Genomic DNA, 27,576 nt, shown 5'->3' on the forward strand with positions numbered 1-27,576 from the left:
CCCATCACCATCAGTGCATCACTCCTTCCTCCTTTTATTTCTACATATATTTACCCCTTTCTCTCCCATACCTAATTTTTTCGTATTTCCTTTATTATTGTATCTACTACTACAACTACTACTACTATCAACCTCTAAACCTATTACTTTCATGAATCCCCATCATATTCAAGATATGATCCTACAAATTCTATCCATATCTAGATCCAACCTGACTTGGTATTATAGATCTTGAGTAGTCCAAACTATTTCCTTATTGCTGATTTTTGCAAATCCAGGGAGTTCATATAAGTTTTCCTTGCAAAGATGGTGTGGTAATCAATTAGAAGTAATGCACACATACAACATCATCAGATCTTGCTAAATGCTGAACAAACATAGCAGTCCACTAGTGGACTATGTCCCAAACTGTGTAGATAACTTCTGTTTGTTACAAAAATGCTCCTTTTATTGGTAGGTAGTGTCAAACAAGTACTTATAGAAAAAAAGGTAGTGTCAAACAAGGGAGGGTCCAATGAGTTGGAATCCACGACTCGTTCGGTTTGATAGTAGAGAATTTTGAAATTAGAATTTTGAATTTTAAGATGAAAAAATAAATAATTATATTTTAATATTATTATTATTTTGAGATTTGAAAAAGTTAAGAAAAAGTTAAATTATTTATTATATTTTGTATACGAATTTGAAAAAATTGTAATAATGAGATGAAAATTTTTATGTGCCAAACCGAATCATGAGCTAGAGTCTTTTTTAGACTCAGGTTAACTCCAACTCTTCTATGCATGTTTGGTGTTGGAGTTATTTTATTTGGAGTTCAATGATTTATCCATTAATAGTATCTTGATTGGAATGGACTCTTGGAGTGAGGGGTTGTGATATGGTTCTCCCTCCTAGATGAGGACTGCTATAGCTACAAAAAGATTACACATAAATAATCTCATAAACTGACACAGGTTTATGTAATTTGTTAAATTTACTATAAAATAAAAATAACTTTACAATTCAACAAACCATATTAAATCATGCCAGTTTCTGTGATTACTTTGTATAATCTATTTGCTGCTAAACTATTTCTCTTTGTTTTTTACTTGAAAGAAACCACACAAAGGGAGACAATGAGTTTGGAGCCGCCTTCTTTATTCTTTTCCCAGAGTGCGGTTATTTTCAATTTTTCGTCTATCATCAATCATCACATTATCGGGATTTTTTTTGATACACAATGATAGCGTTGAATGTAGCCATTGAGAATCATCATTTTGTGGATTTCTTCCAAATTGTCTAGCCATTATTTTCTGAGTTGAAAAGAATTTCCACCTAAGATTTATTTATTTATAAGATAAGTACACTACTATCAACTAAAAGGGAGAATTGGTGACTCAAGGAAAAATCATCCTAATTTGATGACCCCAAGAGAGAATCCATAATTTCTAACCCATAACCACTACTCCACCCCTTGGGTTTTTTAATATCAGTAACTGATTTGCTTTGAAGGAGTGAACAGTGTCCTTAAGCCGTTCGCAGGCACTTGAGGACATGGCTACCATCGATTTATATGGTTCGCCTTACCCAATTTCAGTGTCTTCCAAATTTTGAATGCAAAATGATAATAGCAATGCTCAGATGTATCACATTTTACATTCTTTATAAAGCTTGCTTATTTTACCCTTATTTAGGTTTTTCCTAGAACACATGAACTTCATATTTTGAAAACAAACCTTCAAAATCTTGATAACACAGCCAAACCTTCTCCTTCCATGTTTTGCCTTCTGTAAGGCTCATTGGTTAATGATGAGGTACACTTTAGATGGAGCAACAAGTATGCGCATCAGAACTTCAGTGAATGCCAATTAACTGTTCTATACAAAGCTTATATACAACAGAGAACTCTAGCAGTCTGCACTGTACAGAACCTTCAGTATGCTTTTACATCCCATCCCAACAAATGAAACTCCGCACAAAACCCTTTTGGAGAAACCTCAGTCAAATATCTCCTGTGCTTCAATTATACTATGCTGACTGAAAAAGAAAACGGCACGTTAGGGTGATTGAAGCAGCGCATGAAATGAAACCATGTGGAGCAGAGAAATCTAATATAGGGGAAAAAAAAAACAAAAACAAAAACAAAAGCAGAAGTACAATCAGTTTTGAGTACGATAAGATTATTGTCTTACTGATCATCCTTTGTGACCCGATAATATTTTTCTGCATGCTGCCGTTGACCAATTAGTTGAGCAAAACGCTCATCATGAGTAATCACTATCAGCTGAAAATTTTCCTGGCCCTTTCTGTCCTCCATAATTCTGCAGAAAAAGCACAGAACATGGGTAATAAGCAGGCCCTCATTATGTAATGGAGTCTCCAGTGACGATATAGTGTGTTCATACCTCAGAAGGGCAGCAGCAAGACTCTCTGCATTTGGGCCATCCAAGTTTGTGGTTGGTTCATCTAGTGCTAGTATACCACAGTTGAGGCAGAAAGTCTCAGCTAAAGCCAATCGTATTATCAAGGAAGCAAGGACCTGAACCAAACAATTAGTTTTCAATTCCTTGTAAAGGGAAGAGGTAGTAGATAACGTTAGCCTGCAGTCATACCCACCTTCTGTCCAGCACTACACCTACCCCTCATTTCTAACTCTGCATCACCAGTCTGCATGAGAACCTATATAAAAAATGCAGTGGATAAATAGAAATAATTGACAAAATAGAGTTATATATATATATATACACACACACACAAGACAGGAACAGCTCAAAAAGAATTTCCATACCCTGTAGCTGTAGGAACGAGTCCCAGCACCTTCAGAATCTGAATGGATACTAATGTAATCTATATCTTGTCCTCTGTATGTTTGCTGCCACAACTCTCTAATAATTTTATTTATTTCCTCCATTTTCATTGTGTGGAAGCGCATAAGAGCTCTGAAAGGAAATAAGAAAATAAAATATAATAGAGAAGAAGATGGAGAAGAGAGAAGAAGAGAGAAAAACTTAGAGGGCTACATCTTTGCTATTCTCAATTGTGATTGAATACAAAGCATTGATCTCTATTTATAAGAAAATTACATTTTTTTATGAATAATAGAAAAATTACATAGAGATGAGATAAGATAAATATCTTTGAAAATCAAATCTCTTGATTTGATAATTATGAAACCAAATCAAAATAATTATTGATTTAATATTATCTCCAACATCCCCCCTCAAACTCAAGGTCTAGAACCTTGAAACATTGAGTTTGAAATTGAATGCAGTCTTCATATCCATTGGTTGTTATTTGATGAGATGATCAGAATGACGTTGGTGATAAAGTGACTGGTAGTTAGAATATCAAATCTGGAGTTGTGACCAACAATAGGTTGATAATGGGCTAACAATAAGCCGTCGACAATGAGCTACATATAGCCTTTGTCAACTATAGAACCAAAATCAAAAGGCCAAAAATGGGTCTAGGGCTTCAAACAAAACTCACAACAAACCAAAACCCAATAAAAATGGCTCACATCTAATAAAGATATTCCAAATGCATGGATTTGAGACGAAACATGGTTGAATGGCGATGAGAATTTTGTGAGGGTAAAAGTAGCGGAAGAACTTTAAAAGAAATAATCCACAAGATCAAGTCTGGCGTTAGCCAAGGGCTCTAATATTATGAAAAATCACCACTTATTCTAAAAGCTTGAACTTAAGCGGAAGTGTGGTGGGCCCATAGCCCACATGTCCCATGATCACAACCTGTCTCTGATATCATGATAGAAAATAAAATATAATAGGAAAGATGGAGAAGAGAGAAGGAGAAAGAGAAACTTTGAGAGCTTTATTCTCAATTGTAATTGAATACAAAGCGTTGACCCCTATTTATACGAAAATTATATGGTGATGAGATAAGGTAAATATCTTTGAAAACCAAATCTCTTGATTTGATAATTATGAAAATCAAATCAGTTAATAATTCTTGATATGATATTACCTCAAACACACTTTCCATAACAGAACTTTGACAAGTTAGCATCAGTCATTAGAACTGTAAAACAATGCTTCTCTAATTTTCAACATCAGATAAGAGCTTATACATAATTATAGCAGCTGAACATTGCCAAAAGGAGATCCATATCAGAAATATGGCAATCAAGAAGCACGTTGTAAAGGTCAGCGTGGCTGCAATAGGATGCTGGGCACTGGATAAGCAGACAACAAGAAGTAACTGGGTCATCCCATTGGACCCACCATCAATGGTTCGTTTACAAGGACAATGAACGGTTATCGCATATAGATATTGGAACTCATTGATAGTGTACTTTTGAAGCATCAGAAATTGATGACCAATCTATGCTAGACAATTAAGACATGACTACTCATCAACTGGGCTTGGTGATGTCCAATGAAAAAAATAGAGGAAAAGAAGAGCTTCACTGCAGTAATGAAGTTGAGATGTATGACCGAAAATTTAAGATAGAAAAAACAGGCATATGTTTGTAAGAAAATCGAGTAGCACCAATAGTGGACAAGATTAGTAAAAAATAAAAACCAAAACTAGTGACTAGCCTTTTCTTTTTCAATTCAGTGGGCCTTGAACACAATTCCAATCTAAGATAACTGGTCAAGACAAAGGGACACAGGATGTCCTATGATTCTGTTGGATTATAAGTTGTCTGGAAACGTTTTGTTATTATTCAGTAAAAACTCTTGTGTGAACTAAGACTTGTCCGAAAGAACGAGAATCTAACACCTTAAACTAATGGATTACAAATTCCTGTCTGTCACACAAACAACGAGAATCTAACACCCTGGCGGTGAACCATCAGAACAATTTTAAACAAAAGTGAGCCAAAAATGTATATATCACACGCTGCTAGATTCGAAGGATGATACACCTTGGATGGTGCAGATATGTTTAAAAAAAAAAAAAAAGTACAATCAATTCAAAATAGCCAGAATTTTCTAGGGAAAGTCTTGAACCCATGACCCCACCCTGCATCCTCTAGTCACAGGAGATCCCATTTAAGTTAGAGCTCATTGGATAAAATTAGAAGTGAAATGATGTTCAAGAACAACATAATAAATTGGTTTGAATTTTGCCAACACCTACCTTAACCCAAAAAATTGAGGAAGAATTAAAACATCAACTAAATTTTTTGATCGGTAAAAATAAACCTCAACTAAATATAACAGGTGATGTAAAAACATGAATACTATGCTTACTTGTCAAGGGCATTGTAATATCTGTCTAAGTCCTTGTTTGCCATCTCAGTTGTCTATCACAAAAAATTCTCCAGATATTAATATACAGGTCTTATTAACATAGAAGGAAAACACTTGAGCAATTAGAAAAAACTATCAAACCTTAAGCTGGATTAGCTGATCGAAGTACCGTTTGTCAATGTCCTTGTACTGTGCCTGTTTAAGATCAATTTTGTTTTTCGAAATATTGCTTTGGTAAACAGACATTGTTCCATGACACCTGTTCAACTGTTAGGAAAATTGCCAAGGTCTAAATTCTTTTCATGTAAGTAAAGGTTGTTGCTTCAAGATAAAAATTTTATAATAGAGAGAAGCAATCTTAAAAGCATAAACAAATTGTACAAGATGGGAATTTTATATACACATATGCACTGCCTCTAACAAGAAATCCAACATCAACCACATTCAAGTCACTTTTCAACTATTAAGATTCATTGCATTCTAGAATGTGTGCACTTTGCAACCATAACAACAAAGTTACCTTCTACTTTTTCTCCTTTGTCTGCTCCTCTCTCCCTTCGTTTGTGCAATACCCCAGATAATGTGATTATGTATAAGAAGGCAGTTAATGAAGATCCCACATTACTTGAGAGGGAGTAGTTCAAGCCCTTTATAATGATCCCAAGGCATTCCAATTGTAACTTTGACTAGTCCTTTTAGAGTATGGACCCAGATGTTGCTAGCCCTTCATTGGGTCGTTACAAAATGGTATCAACGCCAATCCCAATCAAAAGTGTGGGACTTGAGCCATACCGCCTACAATAGATTTGGCTTGGTGAGGGCGTCGGAGATTTAAGGGGGCAAATTATAATAACAATAGTGTGACTACGTGTAGAAAGATGGTGAATGGAGTCCCACATTGCTTAGGAGGGAGAAGTTTGAGCCCTTTATAATGATCCCAAGGCTAATTGTAACTTTGAATAGTCCTTTTAGAGTATGAGCCCAGATATGGCTTGAGCCTTCCTTAAGTCGTTACAGCTTGTATAACTTCCACACAAAATTTAGGCCTAAAGAACCAACCAGACTTACCTACAGAGTACGACAAGCTTTACCGGTGGTTGTTTCTTCCCAACGGAACTCTCTCTCTCTCTCTCTCTCTCTCTCTCTCTCTCTCTCTCCTTCCATTGTACCACGTGGCCTATTTTTCGTCCATCTTGGTGGTCAGATCTTAATTGAAAGTGCACATTGAAATCTATTATTAGTTTAGAATACCCATTGCAAAAAGGGGTGGCAGTTCAAGGATGCAAAATGTTATTTCTCTTTATTCTCAAACGCCAAAGCCCATTACTAATAACTAATTCATTAAGTATAATATTGGGCAGTACCCTAGTGCATGCAAAGTTCACAAGAGAAGCTCAGGAAAAAAAGTATACAAGAGAAACATCCAATAATAGATCTAACATGTAGTATTCAAAAAGGTCCAATAACTCCCACATTTACATAAACTCCATTTCAGCGCTGGTAACTTGCAGCCCTCAAAATTTGCCACGTTATTCCTCTCAAAATACACCACATGATACTGTGAGAACACCAACAAGCAAACTATCTATTACTAAACTAAACTCATCTAATACTAAAAGAGTACCACAGTCAACAACTGTGGCTTAAGTATAGTAATTACAGAATTAACAAATACACTTGGTTCAATAAAGGCCCATTAACTTAATAAGACCTTTAACTAGTAACAACAGCTTATGTCAGCAACTACATAAATTATTAAATAAAATTACCCTTGCCTTGGCGGGAAAAAGCTGAATCTAAAGAAAACTAAGATACTAATGACTTAACAAAATACCATCAGCCCTTGCTCCTAGGCCAAAATCTTAAATGTTATAGGGCGCATGCCTTATGCTTAGCCTTAGGCTTCCAAAGAGGGTATTTCCTTTCTATCCACTTACAACCATACAGCACCAGCAATTCTCAGCTGAAGGACACTTCTGGAAGTAGCAGCCCCAGCAGAGAAAGCTGTCCCCAAAGGAAGAAGGACATGGACCTCCCCTACCTACTACCAGTTGCACTTCCTCCTCCTAGCCCTCCCTTCTTACTGCCCAAAAAAATGCATATGAAAACGACATCTTTGAAAACTTTGTGTATAGTCAGCCTCCAGCACAACTAATTGTCCCCAGCACCTTGCAGCTTAGCTCATTATTTATTCCGTTTTAAACTTTTTTTTTTATAAGAAAAAATTTATTAATATCAATAGACGTAACCAAGTACACTAGGTGTGTACAAGAGAGAACAGCTAGCCTATAATAGAGTACCCCTAATGACCAGTAAGTCCATCCCCACAGCAAAGCAAATCATTGTAACTACCCCAACCCCTTGTTTCCACAAAACTAAGACACCACCTGAAACTCCCTTAGAAGCTACTTTCTACATACTACACCCAAAACTAATACTACACCCCTTCCTACAAGGAAGGAGGAAGGTTTCATAATCCTGCCCTCCCTCTAGTCATTCCTCAACTTAAACTATCTCCCTCAGTGTCGTAGTTGACTGCCCAAGTAAGGCACTTTAACTCCTTGTTCTTCTTAAATCTTGATTTCATTTCAAGTGACCCGCCTCAACAGCAGTGAGTAGTGCTGTGAATTGGTCGTCAAATCCTCCACACGTAATCCCCACACACTGCTGTATTTCGTTAATCTTTTGCAAAACCCAATCCGATGATGAACCAGCTAACGGAGGAAGAGATATCAAGGGGACAACATCTTCCCCAGACTCAGCTCCCAACTGTACACTAGGCCCTAAACATTCCCCAATGCAAGGCACCAACGACAAGCCCAAAATTTCCTCCACACCATCCCCTGCATTCAAATGTCGTACCTCCTCAACAACACCCTTGTTACTGTCACAAGTGCCTGAAGAGATACCAACAAATTGGTTCTCTGTCATGAGTGGTGAGGCTATGGTCACCATTGGAGGTTCTGGGTTGGTGGCAAACCCACAAATTTCCTTCACGTCCGACATGGGTGCCGTCGTTTTGTCGGTGAGAGCTGGAGATGCATCACCCCCTTACGATCCATTTTGTGCCACTTTGGTAGACCCTACATCTCCCTCAAGCCTCGGCGTTACACTCAGCTCCGATGAGGGTGCCATCATTTCTTTGGGGAGAATGCTGACCCATGGCGAAGGGCATTCCATTTTGGTTGTCGCTACACCGATACCTAACGTAAAACCCACTTCAAATGACCCTATTTTCCTATTGACCCTCCACTCTTCTAGATCTGGTTATAGAGACTAGGCTGAACCCGACTTTTTGTTTACCTTTATCTGAATTTAACGGATTCGAGCCTATCTTGGACTCCCTCTTATTGGGCTTTACAACCCTGTTACCTCTAGCTGAAAGCAAATCTATTTTCGTAGATAAAAAAAAAAAAAAGTAACTGCTGCCTCCAACTCGACAAGTTGGTTTTTCATGTCCATTTCAAACTTTTATTGCATTTGATTGGTATAAAGAGGCATTTCTAGTATCAACGGGAATAAAGAAAAAGCATCGCATACAAAAGAGAAAAGATGATGGCAAAGCTTAGCCATACAAATAAGTCTTTTACTGCTTTCCAAAAAGGGAAAAAAATATAGCATGTCTCCATGTTTGAAATGAGCATCAACTATTTAAATGGGAAGGTAAACATAGAACAATAGAATCTGTAGGATTTATAAATACCTCTGAAAGAAGTCTTTCTCTTTCCTGAGAGAGCTTTCTAAGCTCAGCTTCAATGGTTGAAACTCCACCAATTTTTAGTATTTTTTCTTCCAGTGATTCAATTTCATGAGTAAGCTCATCTACCTCAGCCTTTGTTTTCCTGTAATTCAAGTTGTCCTCAATATTTCGTCTTAGTTGATCCTGATTCCTCATCAAGTCTTTACTTTTGTTTAGTTCAGCTAAAATTTCCTGCTTCCTAACGTCACAACTTTGAAGTTGAGATTCTGATAGAGATTGCTTTTCTTGCACCTCTGTCAATCTATCTCCTTTCTTTAGATCATAATACCTGGTAGAACAATATGGTCAATATCAATGGCATTGGAGACCTTACAAATCTCAGGCTCAACTTACTCTTTAATTCTTGAAGTAATTTTAAGTACACTCTCCACTTCCTGCTGGTAATTTCTTTTTTGTTCTGCCTGCTCCTCATATTCATGATGAAGCTTAGCTTTCAATTCATTGTGGTCACTCAGTAATTTATCTCTCCCCTTCGATAGAGGGCCAAGGGCCTCCGCCAAATGCTGAAATTAAGAAGAACAGTGCATTGTGCACATTAACACAATAATAATAAGACTTTCTTTTCATGAAAACTCCACAAAGTCAACCAAATGTTAAGAACAAGGAGAGGAAATAAGCCTAGGTTAAAGAACTTGACTTATGAGATAGGTAATGCCAACACAGATGTTAGATGGACAAACAACCTTATCATCGAGATCAACTTGACTTTTTTCCTCAGTTAAACGTTCTAACTCTTCCTCTGCCTTTTTAACATCACGTAATGTATTAGCTGCTTTGACTTTCTCCTCCCTTACAGTGTGCCACCGTATTTGGATGTTGGATAAATCATTTTCCATGTACCTCTGCTCATCCCTTAACTTCTCCAGTTCATTGTGCAAACCATCCCTGAATAAACGATGTAAAAAACTTATGTCCATGTCACATAATTGGCTGAAAACAAAACAAAAGGTGGATAAGTTCAAGTGATGTACTTTGTGCTTTGCAATGTATTCAGCTCTGACTGAATTTCTTCCATGGTTCTCACACCTTGTCCTCGAAAATCAAGCTTATACTCCAAATCATCAACTTGCTTTAGCCAAGTTTGAATTTCTTGGAAGAGCCTGTCAGCAGTGTCAATGGGTTGCACCAAGACCTCAATTGAGTCCTTATCAGTCTTTACTTGAGCCAAAACACCTAACACCTATACCACATGAACAGACCTTGTTATAGCTGATAAACATAGCAGTTTCAAGAGTTTTTTTTAAGATATAGCAAGTTAAACAATCTTCAAACACAATTTAAAAGGAATAAAATAAGACTCTTACCAGGCACTACTCAGACCCTCTTTGGGCAAGTTACAGGTGTGTGTGTGTGTGTGTGAGGGAGAGAGACAATTTTTTTTGTTTTGTTTTAGTTCTCAGATAGTGTGAAAGTGTCTATTCCATCAGTTCCTGTTATGGTTGTACTCTCTATCTTTTTGGTGAAATTGCCTTGAGTTCTAGAAAAATGACCATGACCTACTTAATGCTACAACAATCATTTTTTTTGTCGGCAAACACTGCCAATTTAACAGAGCCACATCACTATTACTCTTGGGCTGGCGGCAGAAATATTTTCACACCGTTCTGCCCTATCAGGGGTGTATCCTCTGTTTGATCACAGAAAATCACATCATTTTTCACTGCTTTGACCAATTTCCTTTATTCTTTGTAGTGCCTCTAACTCGAATCAAGTCAATCCTAAATGTTTAGAATGAAAATGACATGATCATCATGGTCATCTTCATAACCTGAAGCAAAATGGATATTATAGCTTAAAAAAATAACAAGCAAACATCTGCTCTTAAGTGAAAGTACTATTGGTTGAACTTTTTTATTTGTTTCGAAATCAAGTTGAATTAAAGTAAACATCAAGGGGATGTTGGGAAATTATTTTTATCCCATCCCATCTCATCTCATCTCATTCCCAAACATAACTCAAACACAAACACTTTCAAACTAATCATTACAACTTTTCCAAACTTTCAAACAAAAAATAAAAAACAATTCAACCTTTTCAAATCCCAAAACAAAAATAATATTAAAAAATTATATTCTAACAATATTTTAAATTTATAATATTTTTTATTCAACTTTTTCTCTCTTTTTCCAAAATCCAAAAAATACTTAACTCAAACTATCTCACTATTATTCACAAATCATCTTACTACTATTCACAATATTCTTATCTCATCTCATTTACTCAAGCATCCCCTAAGAGGTTGCTAATGATATAGTCAACTCAACCCATCACAGCATCATCTGAAATGCTCTTGTATCAGCAGCATGAATACTTTTCAACATTCTGCTGTCCCAAGGGGTATATCTTCTGTTCAATCAAAGGCAAAAGAAGGTCACTTTCCACCGCCTCAACAAGCACTCTCTTAATCCTTCCTCCAGTCCTATTTGTCGTGTTGAACATGACACCATCATCACAATCATTCTCAAAACACAAAGAATCCAATTTCTCTCTCCTCTCAAAACAGCAAGCACCTGCTTCTAACATGGTAATTTCTTAGTGTTCCTAATAATATTAAATACCTTCTGTCAAAACTATCTTAGCCAATATATTTCTTAAGCCATAAGTTGAGGACAGTCGGGACAAGTCTTTCACTTTCATTTTTTTCCGGGATTTTCTATTTCTTTTCCCCTGATCATGCAGAAGTACCAATAACATTTCTCATGTTTTGCTGGCAATTCCTATGATCCCCCCCCCCCCCCCCCCCCAAAAAAAAATAAATAAATAAATAGATAAATAAAAAGATAAACCAATCTACAAATGTGGACAGTAGGTGAAATCCCTTTAGGAAAAAAAATCGATAGGTAAAAATAAATTTATTAATGAGAATGAAATAGGTGTTGCCCAGGTACACAGGGAGTATACAAAAGAAAACACCTACTACATTCTATGAACTGGAAAAAGAAACAAGAAAATCATAAGCATTAAGTCATGCTTGTGAAGCAAGTTAACACACTGAGCAATAAGTCATGCATATTGAAGCATTATGCATCGAGGAAAATACAGTTGTATAAATAGATATTCTTGTTTGGAGGTTGAATTATAATGAACAGTGCACATATCACATGCTTTGCACAAAAGTTGGTTAGACTATAAAGGCAATATCTACCAGAGTTGGTAATTACATCATCGAGTGCCTGAGACTTTTGATCCAGCTCTTCAGTCAGTTCATGCAAATCTTTCTCAGCATTAGGAATAGTTTCCTCTCCAATTTTAACATATTCTTCATAAACCATACGAAGCTTGTCCAACTGCTGGAAAAAAGAGTCAGCATTTGAGGTCTCCACAGCCAAGACCTTCATGTGCTCAGCAGAACTTGCTGCCTTCACTCTTTGCTGTAATTCTAATGAAATATTAGCCAATTCAGCAAGAACTTTAGGAAGCTCAAGGAGCTAAAGGGACCTGAGTTGATGGAGATCTGAATGGAAGACCAAACATTTTTAAAAATTCAATAATGAAATAATCAAACCTTTTTAACAAATTCATCTTCCTCTTCCGCAGAGAAAGGGCGCTCACAGCAAGGGCAAACATGATGAGCACGGGCAACCCTTTCAAAAGGATCAAACATTTGCCGCATACCATCTGCAATGTTGTATTTGCTGCAGGAGTTTCACAAATACAATTTTAGCACCTTTATAACAACAAAAGTGATGTAGGATCATTTTGATATGCATCAATTAATAAAATTATTGAAGTAAGCAGCAGGCACCTTTTCTGGACATCCTTTTTTTCCTTGGCCGACTCAAGTAATTTGAGATAAGCATCAATACTAAGATATTGCCGGTCTAAGGACTGAAGTTTTGATTCAATAAATCTCTTCCTTGCTGCACAAAAATCAAATTACAAAACTATAAAGCAAATGATATTGACCTGACAAACTAGATGACAAAAATAGGGGGAAAGCCAGAAAAAGTCTTCCTTGTTGCTGCACCTAATATGACAAATTAGGCCACACTTTATAATTCAGTATCTTTTGAAATTCTTAGATGTTATACCCCCACAAGGTACATCTTGCGCCTATGGGCCGCTATAACTATCCAAGAAGACACTAAGAAAGTCAGCCCTTAACCACTGTCACCTAACCTGCCATTTACTTGCATGTATCCCAAAATACACCATCTCCGACATGTATCAGTATCAGAGCCCTCTGAAACAGGGATGAAGCTAACATTCACATACACCATAAGTGTAGCAGATAAATGATGGTCCCACCAAGTTTTTTTAACCAATTAGGTAGCCGGGATGTATAAATGAGAAATTCAATTTAATTTATCTAGCTATTTACATCTACGGATGATAAATTTTATGTTGGACTGTTACCGTATAAGCGCAGTGTCCAACCGAATTCTTTAGCAGAACATGACCACCACCAAGACTTGTAAAATCCTAAAAAATACTGAAACATAGAACTTTTCTGAATCTGAGTAATGCTTACACTCCATATCCTTGTGATGTTTGGAAAGATTACTATTGACTTCTTGTATTTTAATCTGCAACATATTCACCTCCTTCTCAGCTTCACGGGATTTTGTATTCAAGTCATCAAACTCAATTCCAACAGCCCTGCAACAGGAACAGTGTTTAAAGAGAAGCACTAATACATATCCAAAAAACATGAACCAAAACAAGAGTAATAAACACCCATAAAGTTTTCCAAGAACCTCTGAGCTTGGATCTATGAGCAGAGAACCCTCCCTCACATAACAGCAAAACATGTCACTTAAAATTGAACAATAGATAATGAAACCAGAAACATACGGGAACATGAATGCAATGTCAAGGAACTTAGAAAAAGTATATCTTCCTTTGGAAGAAAGAAAAAAAGGGAGGGGGGGGGGGGGGGAAGAATAGCTCAATGCCCTGACTTATTTTTTGGGACTCAAGAAACCTTTCAAACAAGACCTAAGCAGGTTAACGCAGGGGTCTATCAGACAGGCTCAAGCCAGGGTCTGAAACAAGATCTTCGAATCCTACGTTAACTGTCGCCAAATGATAGTTGCAAGAATGCCTCATCTTTAAATCTAATCCTTGCACATAAACCAGAAAAAACTGAGGGATCAGCTTGGAGTTAATTCCTGGGTGGACATCATTTTGTTGCATCCTTATCGCTATGGTCCAAAAAAGGAACTCTACAAGCAAAAATATATTATATAAAAATACATGCTCAAGCATGACTTAGAAATGCACAAGAACTTGCACCCTCCAATCACCAAAACATAGGAAGAAAATTGGATTCTTTAAAAGAAACGGGAGTAAAAACCAAAAAGGGAAGGAAGAATGATACATCCTCAGTTACAAGGACCACATACCTTAATCAAGTCTTTGGATTAAAAAGCATGTGATGTGAATGGATGGCCAACTTAGAATAAAGTCTTTTATATAAGTCAGTTTCTAGTTCTTTCATCAAGTAAATATTATTTCTCAGAGAATATTACAGAGATCAGGCTGATACTCTTTTTTTTTTAATGCTATTATTTCATATAGCTTTTTTTAAGACTTCAGAACAGACATTTTTCACTTCAGTTTCTATATAGCAAGGTAATTTTTTTTATCAGTAAATAAGGATTTTATTAAAAAGGTGAAGCCAAGTACACAGGACATATACATGAGCAACACCTATGCATGAGTGTCTAAAGATACAAGAAAGTCATGTACATTCATTGTACATTTTCCGTTCATGATCCTCAAAACTCTGACCGTTTTGCTTCATCCATATGCACCACCATAAACAGATCGGTATTATCTTCCACACAGTTGCAATTTGAGAATTACCCTGGATGCCTTGCCAGCTGGCCATAAAGTCAACTATTCTTTGTGGCATCCGCCAATGGAGCCCCACTCTAGAAAAGATATCATTCCACAAATTCATGGCTACTTCACGATGCAATGATGGATGATCCACTGACTCCCCACTTTTCTTACACATATAAAACCAATCCGAAAAAATGATTCTGCGTTTTCTTAGGTTATCCAAGGTGAGAATCTTCCCTAATGAAGCTGTCCATACCAAAAAAGAAGCTTTTAAAGCGGCCTTAGTCTTCCATATGTTCTTCCATGGGAATGTAATCATAGAGTGCGTCATTAGGGACTTATAATATGACTGTACAGTAAATCTCCCCTTCTTGGACAGTGACCACAGAAGCTTATCAGCTCTTCCATTAACTCTATGGTTATATATGAGATTGAAGAAATCTGCAAATGTGTCAATTTCCTGGTCTTGGGCAGCCCTTAGGAAAATGATATTCCATTAAGGAGAGCCACTAGATAGATCCATGAGCTCTGCCACTGAAGCCTTGTCTTCATGTCATGTTGTATATCGTTGGATAGGCTTCCTTAAGGATTCAGTCTCCACAACATAGGTCATCCTAGAATTTAATTCTTGAACCATCCTAGATTGCTTAGCGTGTCTCGTTGGAAATTCGTCCAACCTCTTCTTATGTTTTTCCAAAGCCCCCACCCCACATGATCCGCTCAACTCTTCGACCCACCCCCCCCCCCCCCAAAAAAAAAAAAAAAAAAAAAAATCCACCATATTTTAGATTTATGATAACCCTCCACAAAGCTCCCCCCTTCTTGGTATCTCCACAACCATTTTCCAAATAAAGCCTTGTTGAAAACCAACAAGTTCCGAATTCCCAACTTGCCTTAACGACAAACTGTAGCCCAGTTCATCAAATGGAACTTGAATTCTTCATCCATTCCCCCCAAAGGAAATCATGTTGCAATTTCTCTAACTAGTGAGCCACCTTGCCTGGTAGTGGAAATAATGATAAGAAATAGGTGGGTAGGTTGGATAAAGTGCTTTTTATCAACGTGACTCCACCACCTTTGGACAAATACATAATTTTCTAACTCGCCAGTTTATGCTCCATTTTTTCGACCACCCCATCTCAGATAGACTGCGACTTAAAGGAAGCACCCAACGGAAGACCGAGGTACTTCATTGGTAAGGTGAAGATTTTGTACCTCAAGAGTATTGGCCAAGCTCACAATGCTTGGAATATTTCTGACTAGAACTAATTTTGACTTGGTGAGATTCACTTTCACACTCGATGTCGCTTCAAAGCAAAGTAAGAGAGCCCGAAAGCTTGAATGTGATTATGACTAGCACCACAGAAGACCGAGTGTCATATGCAAATAAGAGGTGAGTCATCTCAAGGGTGCCAATTCTTGCATCCCCGACTACGAAGCCCGACAGAAATCCACCTTCCACAAGGCTTGTGATCATTTTACTAAAGGCTTCCATTATGAAAACAATAAGTAGTGGAGAGAGGGGATCACCTTCCCTCAAACCCCCTAAACTTCCAAAGAAACCCATTGGAGTATAACAAGTTAATTTGATTTCTATCAATCCCAAAAGGATTTAAAAAGTGAGAATGGATAAATAAGAGTCTTTTTTTATGTAAGTGAAAGGATAAACAAGAATTAGTCAAAAAAAAAAAAAAATATTAATGTCATAGATAAAAAGTGCCAGCTTCCCACTAATAGATTCCTACATCCAACCTCCGTATCAAATAGATGTGCATATAATATAAGATTAGACCACAATACAACACAGAAATGGATAATTCTTTTTTGTGTTAGTTTAAATTTTAAAATCCAGCAAATAGAATTTTTAAAATAAAATTTGGATTTAAAACTATCATCATGCCATCATACAAGCTGATATGGACCAAACATGAATCACATGTTGTATGACTTTTGATTTGATCCACCAACCTCCCTGTCCTTTTCACAATGTCCCACACTCATCACATGTTTATGACTTCGATTTGATCTCCCAACGTCCTTTCTGTACTTGCAAAGTTTCCCCACGGCCCAACTCCTCCATTGGCTACCACTAATGGCAATGGTGCACACATTAAGTAGGCATTACAGGAAACCTAACCGTGTTAGTACAATAGTCATAGACCATGATTGGCCCAAACTCATAGGAGCTGGTGGCTGCAATGCACATTAAGGCTGGACAATGTGGGCTCGTCTCACCAATACCTACTCTCCACCCAAATGATACACTTATTGACACATTATCTACTGCAGCCACCAACACCAGTTTCGAAGTCCTTGTAGGTGGCAATGAAGTGTGCATGGGTCCAGTCCGTCTTGACCCGATTAATGGCATACCCTTGTTTTTCATGTATGCACTCTAGTCCACATCCACCAGAAACACAACTTGGCACTGGTTCCAGAAGATGGAATATGAGTGGAACTCCTTGGAGTGATCGAACCAGAGTTTCAGTTTTTGCTCTCAGTTATCCACACAATTTACATATACATTGGTATGGATAGAGTACAATTCACGGTGGTGTTGCCTAGGAACTCAAAATCAAACTTATTGTGATTTGGACTGTCCAATGACATAATAGAAAAGCACTTACAGTTCCAGAAGATTCACCCTCCACAAGCTTAATTTGAATCCTCACTTTCCCAAGCATATGCTTGCACTTCAATGAAAACCCCAGCACCAGGATAATTGTCAAATTTGAGCTTATGAAGGTCTCTCAATCATAGATAAAATGGCCAAAACGCAGCTTGGCTGAAATAGCTCCTCAAACTTCACTGAGCTTACCAAACCCACCAATACAAGGCCCACAAAAAAATCCAAGAACACAGTCACAAGTGTGTGTGTGTGTGCGTGTGAGAGAGAGAGAGAGCAAAGTGACAATGCTCTGTTTATTGTCCAGTTCTCAGAATCAATTATAAGCCTTAAATTTGAACAGAACATAACAATTTGAACAAAACCCAAAAAGAACATGAAAAAATAATATATTGAGATTCAAGGGGAAAAAAGAAGAAGAAGACATTCACTCAAGCCAGAAAAATAAGCCATAAAAGTCTTAACACATAACATACTACAAAACAACAAAACATGCACGGAGCGCTAGTATATGCCTAAATTAAGTAGCATTTGGTTGCAGAACCAACCAAATCCAAGAGACCAAGATAACTAAGAAAAAGGCAAAGAGATAATCACCAATTATCATGATGATAAGAGGCAAGTGAAGTCGGTGAGCCATATGATGGGAAACTATCTCTTGCATTCGGAGAGGACTCAGCTGTTATTTGGTAATCCCCAATCATATAAAAATATCTATATTACTTCAATTATGAGTCAGAGGTTGTCTATAGAGTAGCCCTAAAATCATACACATTCAATTTTTTTCCAGAAAATATTTCAAAGAAATTCTAGATCAACTATGGGGCATGCATTTTTTTTTTTTTGTCAAGTACTATGGGTTAGGCTTTGAAAATAGTAGTAAAAATTAGAAAAAGTAAGCAGATTCTTTGAGAAATGAGAATGCAAGTGCAAAACCTTCAGGCCGTGGGATGTTAGGAAGCTTACAATTTTGTGTGCATCCATGCACAGAGACATAAAATAATCCACTACAAATCCATGCTTTGAAATTTCACCTTGCCAGTTCCAAGCCCACATCAAAGCGGCCAAAGTCCAAAGGGATGTGAGAGAACAACATTAAAATTGGACCAGTCCTGTAAGCATATACTAGGAACTACAAAAGTTTGGTCCACGAATGGAACTTCGGTGATTCATGTTATTTTCCCACTTCTAACTTGATTCAAGCTTTAACGTGGTTTAACAGTGTGGGAGATGGGAAATAAATTATAAAATACCTAAGTGAATCTCAGACATTTTCTCAATTATAAATCCTAAGGTAAACAACAAACCACAAAACAAAAGTGAGAGATCAATAACACCAACAAAGCAAAGATAGAAATTTGTGGCCATATTTTCTCCTCTATATCTTTAAATCAAATGCAAATATATCAAAAAGGTGGCTCCTGAATTGTTGTTAAAAAGATCTTTTGAAATTTCATATTCCAAACACATCTGTCACGAGATTAGAGAGTTAACTGGTTGGAACAACAGCAAGTTCGAATACTTATTGGCATTGCATAGCCTGAGAAAAGACCTGTGAGTACCAGGCATTCCAGTAAGATAGGGAGGATAAAAAAGTGTGTCAGAGGAAAAGTTAAGAAATGATACAGACGGACTAGACTCTCAATCATTAAAGTTATTTGCCTTCACATGAAACTTAAATTAAAATACCACACAGTTACTCTGTATAAATGCAATTTGCACGAATAAGGATTGGGGCAGGGGGTGGAAAAAAAAAAAGAAAATATACAGACAATACCAAGTTGGCATTATTCTGCGTACTCAAATTCTAGGATCTCCCAAATAGATTGTCAAATAACATTTAAAGTAAAAAAGGGCAGAGTATGAGCTAAGTTGCACAATTGAACCTTATTCTATACTGATCTTAGTAATAGATTTACAAGGCCAGAGGTACATCAACAAAGGACAGATCACTGAGATACCATCACATGAAAATGCCAACAATGAAAAAAATAGATACACAACCTTAGGGCTTGAGTTATTTCCTTTTTCAAATCCTTTTCAGGTGGAAACCGCCCTTTCAAAACTCCTCTAATTCTGTCCTTGTACTCATCAATTCTGTGAAGCAAACACCACTAGCTTCAGAATACAAGAACACATGATGACAAAACATTAAACCACAGAAGCAAAAGAGATCTTATTAACATCACTTATTTAAAAAAAATCTGACTAACATCTTTTTGTGTTTCTTCTTGTGATTATCCAACTCTGCCTTCTTAAGAGACAGTTTCACTCTGTCCTCGGAATCAGCAGCCATGATGTCTTTCTCTCTATTAATAGCCTTTATCTTTTGCTCTATGCTATATAGTTCACTCTGCTTTTGACGTATGTTTGATTCAAAATCTTTTTCAGCAAGCTGATTTGTTTTTCTCTCAACCTCAATGCGCTGCATGATAACAAAAGAATTACTTGAGAATAGCATAATGTTTTAACTAGGACCAAGTATGTGAATTCCAAGCAAGACTAGCCTGCAGGGTCATCTCACCAAGTTCTTCTCTTTTTCATCAATGTGAGAAAGATTGACATTAGAAATACGGAGCTCAAATGAATCCCGCTCATTTTCCTTCTCTTCAATTCGTTTCAAAATGCCGCTCTGCATGAGTTACATTGAAACATGAAACATGAAGGAATTGGCAATTTCAAAGTTATGTAAGATGAAGTTTTTGGGCACAAACCTTGATCTCCAATTTCGCCTGTTTTTGAGCATCAATATTTTTCCAACGGTCATTTGCATCCATGTAATGGTCCCAGGCTGTCTTAAGTTCCTTTTCATTTGATTTCTGAAATAAAATCCTTCCAGTCAGTGCTCTTCAGAACGTTTATATAAAGCATTAAAGCTCTTATATCTTGGATTTTGAGATAGATAAATTCATTTTTTGTGCTGAATTAAAATCATGTTGATCTCAGATAGTCTGATTTAGGGTACGTTTGGGTAATGAGGTGATCTCAAATAATCTGTGAATAGTAGTGAAAAAGTAACAATAAAATATTGAATAGCAGTGAATAGTAGTAAAACGTAGTGAAAAGCAGATAAAAAGTAATGATAAAATAATGAATAGTAGTCCACTACCCAAACATAACCTTAAAAAGAAAATGATGTGAGCCTATAAGGGTTTCTACATGAAAATATACATTTAGCCAAAAGAAAAAGTCACCTTTTTATCCTCCAGATCCTTCTCAAGATTTGTCAACCTAGATTTTATTCTATTTATGAGGCTTAAAGCACCTTCATTGCTGAAAGGGGTATCTGGAAGAGACCCTAGATTATGCCTTGCAAAAAGTTTTTGAATGGTGGAATCCCGTTCGTTCTTCAAGGACATATGAGCCTGAAGTAAAGTAAAAAAGGTGATCAGAAATAAACCCCACACGAATTGTACAGCTATAAGATAAAATGTGTATCGTTTCAATTACTTCAGCTTCAGTTTGAAGCTTGCTAATCTCCCAGATATATTCATTAATTGTCTGCTTAAGAAAAGAACTTTTAGTCTCTGTGTCATTCATTTCCCTCTCCAACTTGCTTATTTTAGATTCCAAAAGCGCGATCCTTTCTTCAAACTTATTTTTCCATTCCTTCAACTCTTCATCAGTGTCTGACAAAAACAAAGGAAGAAACAAAAGAACCGTTATAAAATCCCAAGATATGTCGCCAAACAAATAAAAGTACAGCATAATAAAAACAATCAGCCTGAAGGGGGAACACTACGAGAATGCCAGAAAAAATAAACTTCAAGAAATGGGACAGATTATCCTGCTTTTTTGCTAGGCATTAAGAGACCTTCATTCTCCTCAGCAAGAGCAGCATATTGTTTCTGCTGCTCCTTAAACAAAGTACTTCTTTCAGCAGTCTTGGTTGATATCTGGTCCTGTAGTTTCCGCAAATCTTTCAGTGTTGCTTCAGTATGATGAATTCTAGCATCCACATTTTGGATGCTACCCTCCAATTCCTGCATTTGAGTTTTCAGAGATTCTGTTCTCTCTTGATCTTGAGCAATGCTTTCCCGAAGCTGTAAGGGCATAACTCATAAAAATAAACCACTCGATTACAGCATAGGAACATTGGATATCAAACATCAAATTTCTTGTGTAAATGGTACAACTGAAAAAAAATCAAGTTTCACAACAGCTAAAGCAAAGACAAAATTAAACTAAATCAGCATCTCAAAACACTTCTACAAACCTCAAACACCCCCCCCCCCCCCCCCCCCCCCCCCAAAAAAAAAACAAAATAAAAGAAAAGAAAGAAAAAAAAAAAACTTAGATGAGTGGGTACAATCTCAATCTCTATGCTTGGCAAACCACTTGCGTAATTATAGGTACTAAAACACTTATTATCACTAGCCTTCCGTCCAGCTACAATCTTATAATTTCATTACAAGCCTAGAGTGAAGCAAAACACAAACCAAAAGAAAGAAAACTTGCAAATACATATATACACTTTTTTGGTATCTGATTATCTTGGTACAAGAGGGGCTAAGAAAAAAACCTTATATGCAGCATCTTTCAAAGTTTGAAGATTCTCCAATTTCAACTTGTAGGTCTTTATTTCATGAGCTTGATCCTTGTAAAGTTTTTTTATGACCTCCAATGCCTTTGTATATCTGCTTAGTAATACATAGCCAGGTATAATTATTACTTTCTAAGTCACTAGCATCAACATATTTAACAAAATCAACTGAAGGATGCATGTTAAAGAAAGAAAAACTGCAATGAAAGATGGAATAGTAACCATAAGTTTATGCCAACAAACTTTGAGTTCATCATTGCATTTTGCTTTGATTCACAATCATGCAAACAATCTATTTGAAATACTTTTTTATCTTGACAAAAATGGAGGCTTTGTGGGGATTGGTGATAGATACTAAGAACAGTAGTTTGAGGGGAGGTCGGTGTTCTAAGGACATAATATGGCCTTTCTTTTTATTGGCACCAAGTGTCCAGAACAAAGTCTCGACTAATCCAGGGGGTGCACAAGCCCTCGAAAAGGAGTTTTCTGCAAGTGCACCTCAGATAATTCAAGGAGAAATTCTCCCAATTTGTTGGCCCCTAGAAATTGTTTATACCCAAGGATTCGAACCTTCAACCTAGAGGAAGCATACCACCAAGATTGAGACTCTCACCATTTACTGTAGAAGTACGGAAATATATAAGGAGAAGTGGGATACTTTTTCAAAATTTGTTGACTTGTGGGCTGTGATGATTCTAAGGTCAGCTTTTGACATGATGTGTGATGTGGAGAAGAATGTTTGAAGATTTCTTACTCAGATTTGTATAGTGTCACACATTAGAAGGATGAATGGGTTCATATCAGGTGATCCGTTATCTTCATTGCTCTTTGACTTTTTAATGGAAGCCCTTAGTAAAATGATTGCGACTATAGTGGATGGTGGATGATGAGTCTAAAAGTGATAGAGAAATATACTCAAGAGATGCATCATGCCAAAATTTAATTCTGTATATACCACCCACCTCAAAGTGGGTATGTCTAAAAAATGTATCGTGTCCTCTTCTTATGGGCTTCCAAGGCCCCACTCATTTGAACATGTCATACCTCATTCTAATAAGTGAGGGTAGGTGGTGTATGGGATCCCACATTACTTAGGAATGAGAAGTTTTTGCCCTTTATAATATTTTAATGGGGCTCCAATTGTATAGACTAGTCCTTTTGGAGTAAAGGCCATGTGGCTTGGGCCTTCCATTAAGGCATTGCAAATGGTATCAAAGTCTATCTCCACCAGAAATGTGGGACTTGAGCCATGCCACCTACAACCAATTAGCCTGACGAGGACGTTGAGAATATAAGGAGGAGAGATTTTGATACCCCATTTTGATAAGTAATAAGGGTAGGTGGTGTATGAGATTCCACATTACTTGAAAAGAAGAAGTTCTTGCCCTTTATAATATTCCAATAGGCCTTCAATTGTATCATTGATTAGTCATTTTGGAGTATAGACCATGCGGCTTGAGCCTTCCATCGGGGTGTTACAGAACACTATCATCCCCATGCTTCACTACACCTTGATTCTACAACAGTTTTCCACAAAGGCCCCTTGTCTTGTTGGTATCTCCATAGTCATTTACCCAATAAAGTCTGATTAAAAGTCTACAAATTTCGATACCCCGTTCACATTCTGATATAAGGTAACATACTATGGCCTTTTTACTAAATGAAATCCAAACTCATCATCCATCCCCCCATACGAAACCCCTCTAAAGTTTATCCACACGATGGGCCACCTTAGTGGAAATTGTAAATAGAGATAAGAAATAGGTCAGCAAGTTGGATACAGTACTTTCAATAAGTGTAACCCTACCACCTTTGGATAAATGCATTCTCTTTCAACCAATCAATTTCGGCTCCATTTTTTCTAACGCATCAGCCCAAATGGATTTCAATTTGAAAGGAGCACCCAATGAAGATATCTTGCATCCCAAGAATACCCTCCACATTAGGAACATAACCCACTAAAACTACTTCTGACTTGTCCAAGTTCACCTTCAATCTACAAACAACTTTCAAAATAAAGAAAGGGAGCCCTAAAAGCTTGAATATGACCATGACGCGCCCCACAAAAGATGAGTGTCATCAATGAATAAAAGGTGAGATATATTGAGAGGATCAATACTACTTCCCCCACTAAGAACACGGATAAAAATCCACCCTCCACGACACCTAAGATCATCTTGCTAAAAGTTTCCATTACAAAAACAAAAAATAATGGGGATAAAGGGACACCTTGTCTCAAGCCCCGAGAGCTTTTAAAAAAGCCCATTGGTGTGTCATCGACCAAAATAGAAAAGCATGCAGTAGAGAGATGATATTTGATTCAAAAACACCATTTCACACCAAAACCACATCTCTCGAGCATATAAAGCAAGAATCTCCAATTGACTTGGCCTTTTCCCAGGCACCCCCATACTTGGAGTCAATAACAACTTTCAACAGCATAACTAACATCTGCATAATTAATAACAACCACTATTATTACTCAGTAGTTTAGTCTAGAATTTACATTTATGCTTATATTTATAACTAATACAAAAAATGACGTGCGTGTCTATATATATGTTTATCTTTAATAAATATTGTTAACTTTTTTTTTTTTAATGCTGGGGAACCTCTCCAAGGTAGGACCCTTTAGACCCACTCCTGCAAAGTAAACCCCAGTCCCATGCACAGCACCCTCGGAACTTTCCCTATACGAAATTGGTTAAATCATTGGTTTTTCACCAGGAGTTGTGGCCCCAAAAGATTGTTCGCACCCATGAGATGTTGAACCTTGGACCTTAAAGAGAGTATACTATATACATATAATGCTTATATTTATATAACATAAGGCAACCTTACAAGTCAAGTCCATCTTTATACGAGTTTCTTCACGAATATTTTTTTACAAGTAAAAGTTTTATTAATAGAAAGTCCAGGCAAAGCCCAAGTACACATTACCTATTCAAGACTAGACATCTAGTTAGGAAAGAGAAGAAATAGATACAAGGAAATCGTGGACATTAACCCCATTGAAATCTATAACTATTGTCCAAAGAAATAGCGCGTTAAAAAATGAGACTTGAAGTTCTTGAAGCGAACATTCATATCTTCAAAACTCCCATCATTTCTTTCCCTCCAAATATACCACAAAAGGGCATGTAGGGGTCATCCTCCCAATTTCTGCAATTTGCGGAACACCATAAAGACTTCTCCAGCTAGCAAGAAGATCAATAACCCTCCCTAACATAACCCATGCTACCCCACTCTGCTGAAGAAATCATCTAGTAGGGCACTAGCAACCTCAAAATAAAGAAACAAGCTTATTCACAAACATTACCCAAGTCGAGTTTTATACGAGTTGTAATGATAAATAGTCGATCATGATTTCATGTTCATGAATGGTTTATTTAATAAACAAAACAAGTACAATTCAAGTTTAATTGAGCTGAATTAAATAGCCTTGTTCAGCTTACACCCCTATTTTATGTCAAAATTCGTTCAAGTGTACATGAAATTTAGTCAGTGAAGCAACTTAAGGAATATTCCATTAACATCAATAGTGAGCACAATAACATTATAACAGGGTCTGCTGGAGTTTGATGAGTAAGAATTTTGGGGTAGAATCTTACCATCAAGCTCTTAGAGGGGGGATTAGAGAAAGCTTCCATGAAGGAATGTTTAGCATGCAAAGTTCCCTGACTTTTTATTTGAAAAATGTTTAAATGGTTTACTGAACTGGTATGCAGCAAAAGAGTTACAAAAGTTGAGCATCTACTAACATTCAATAACAGGAGAAGGGGGATGTCACCATCTAAGAGCCCTATTTTTTTCCTTTTAGGCCTCCAATACATAAATTATAACAACTGACTTTGCATAGCATGATTGAAAAAAAGAACACGTTGTTAAAAGAGTTTGTTCTCATTCAGAAAATTGATGGTGTAAAGATGATAAAAAATAATGTATGAATACACAAGTTTACCACAATATCTTTATAGAGGCAAACAGTAGATAGACAATACCGGGTAGCAGAGAAGATATCGTCAAACTTCTTTTTTAGTGTGGAAGGATCTTGCAATGGCCAATTAGCTTCATCTTGGTGTACAAATATCACGTTTTCCAGAACAGCCTTTGAAACACCCATTAAAGCCGGGATCTCTCTATCCATATCAGCACATCTATAGCTAAGGCAAACTTTCTGCAGTTAGGAATAAAGAGGATAAATGCAGGTTGATGTTAGATTTACACAAGTGAAAATATTGAATAAAATACAGATACCGTTGTATTTTATAAGAAAAGTACATAAGTATGGATATCGTTCTAACCAATTAAGACATATATACTAAGGTGGCAATGAAAAAATTTTGAAAAAACAGAAAAAAGAACGAGCTAGCTCAACTTTCAGGACTACAAAGCTTAATTAAAAGTGCAATTGCGTATAGCAATTTGATGAACAAATCAATCAGTTCCAAGTACTCGATCTATCATGGATAATGAGAACAGCTTTGAGCAGAAGAAAAAAATTGCCTCTCCAGTGTGAGGGTTAATTGTTTGAAGCACGCTCTCAATTGCCTTATATTCCATCTTCGATGCCTTCTGTGTCAGCTGAAACGACCTTATGCACACCACATCCTTCCCCGCTGCTGTCTTGAAACGAAGCTTAATTTGCCCTTTTGTCTCTGTTTCCCCTGCAACCTACAACCGCACCCAGCAAATAAAAATTTGGAAAATTTATAGAACGTCTTTAAAGACATTAAAAGAAATGAAAATAATCACCTTTTGGTTACTGAGAAAACGTAGCAAAAGAAAAAGAAAATTGCTTTCAGAAAACCCAGAAACAAAAAACATTACAGCATCCATTCAACTGAAGCTGATACAGTTGCTGAACTCTATTTTTACGAAATATTAAAACAAGCATAGACTTCATTTTTTCATTTTGCCCCGTATTCCCGGAAACCAAGCAAAAAATGAAATAACATCAAACTACTGAGAAATGGAGAGACCTTGGGGTCATGAATGAAACTATGCCCGGACCTTGCATTGGGAGGCAACTCTCCGGTGCACGAAAGCTTCAAGCACTCTATAATGGTCTGCAGAATCAAACCCAAAACTCTTGACATACATATCCGTAAACATAGATATATAAGGAGGTAGGATTGAGAAGGAAATTACGGTTTTTCCAGCTCCGTTGGGGCCGACGATTAGGGTTAGGGGCTTGAAGAAGGTGATGACGTTCTTGTTCTCCGGATCGAAGCTCCGGATACCTTTGATTAGCATTTTATCGACGGTGCTCATATTTCTTCTTACTGATAATCTTCTAATTTAACTGGAGGAGCCGTTGATGAATGCACTGAGAGCATGAAAATGTCGCCGGCAGTGTTGGCGTTGCAAGTGTTGAAGCTGACAGAGGGTGAGGAGGGAAAAAAGGACTGTCTTTTTCTTTCCTCAGGTTTTGATTTTTTTTTTTTTTTTTTTTATAAAATAAAAATTATCTCGGGCCAGGGAGTGGGGTAGTGCGGGGCTACCCGCAAGGGCAGTTCAGGATTTTACTTCCAGCACCCGTTCCCGGAGTGCGAGGTCGGGATAACCTGTCCCCGGATACCCGGGTGCGGGGGAGGGGGAGGGGTCCGCCCCCTAATGGGCACTTCGGCCCAAATGTCGTTTCTGGTCCATTTTTCACCCA

General features: G+C 37.1%; 1 protein-coding gene across 2 annotated transcripts; it reads right to left on the bottom strand.

Moving 5' to 3' along the window:
- Nucleotides 1-1,695: 1,695 nt before the first annotated feature.
- On the bottom strand, nt 1,696-27,352 carry LOC122315750 (DNA repair protein RAD50). Of its 2 annotated transcripts, XM_043131878.1 has the most exons (27): nt 27,066-27,351; nt 26,897-26,983; nt 26,421-26,588; nt 25,916-26,091; nt 21,894-22,008; nt 21,186-21,414; nt 20,822-21,000; nt 20,566-20,736; nt 20,086-20,190; nt 19,896-20,003; nt 19,585-19,796; nt 19,376-19,468; nt 13,430-13,557; nt 12,704-12,818; nt 12,464-12,593; nt 12,120-12,329; nt 9,930-10,138; nt 9,642-9,843; nt 9,292-9,461; nt 8,902-9,226; nt 5,340-5,465; nt 5,199-5,251; nt 2,768-2,918; nt 2,596-2,658; nt 2,385-2,518; nt 2,172-2,300; nt 1,696-2,016 (listed from the first exon to the last, which is right to left on the bottom strand). In XM_043131878.1, exons 1-27 carry the CDS (start codon nt 27,186-27,188, stop codon nt 1,977-1,979), a joined length of 3,951 nt encoding a protein of 1,316 aa, XP_042987812.1. In that variant the 5' UTR covers nt 27,189-27,351; the 3' UTR covers nt 1,696-1,976. The 2 variants fall into 2 exon arrangements, with proteins under 2 accessions (XP_042987812.1, XP_042987822.1); XM_043131888.1 differs by lacking the exons at nt 1,696-2,016; nt 2,172-2,300; nt 2,385-2,518; ... (1 more) ...; nt 2,768-2,918; nt 5,199-5,251 and having other exon boundaries at nt 5,428-5,993; nt 27,066-27,352.
- Between the last annotated feature and the right edge of the window lie 224 nt (nt 27,353-27,576).

Source organism: Carya illinoinensis, chromosome 1 (assembly GCF_018687715.1).
Source record: "Carya illinoinensis cultivar Pawnee chromosome 1, C.illinoinensisPawnee_v1, whole genome shotgun sequence".
Lineage (NCBI taxonomy): Eukaryota > Viridiplantae > Streptophyta > Magnoliopsida > Fagales > Juglandaceae > Carya > Carya illinoinensis.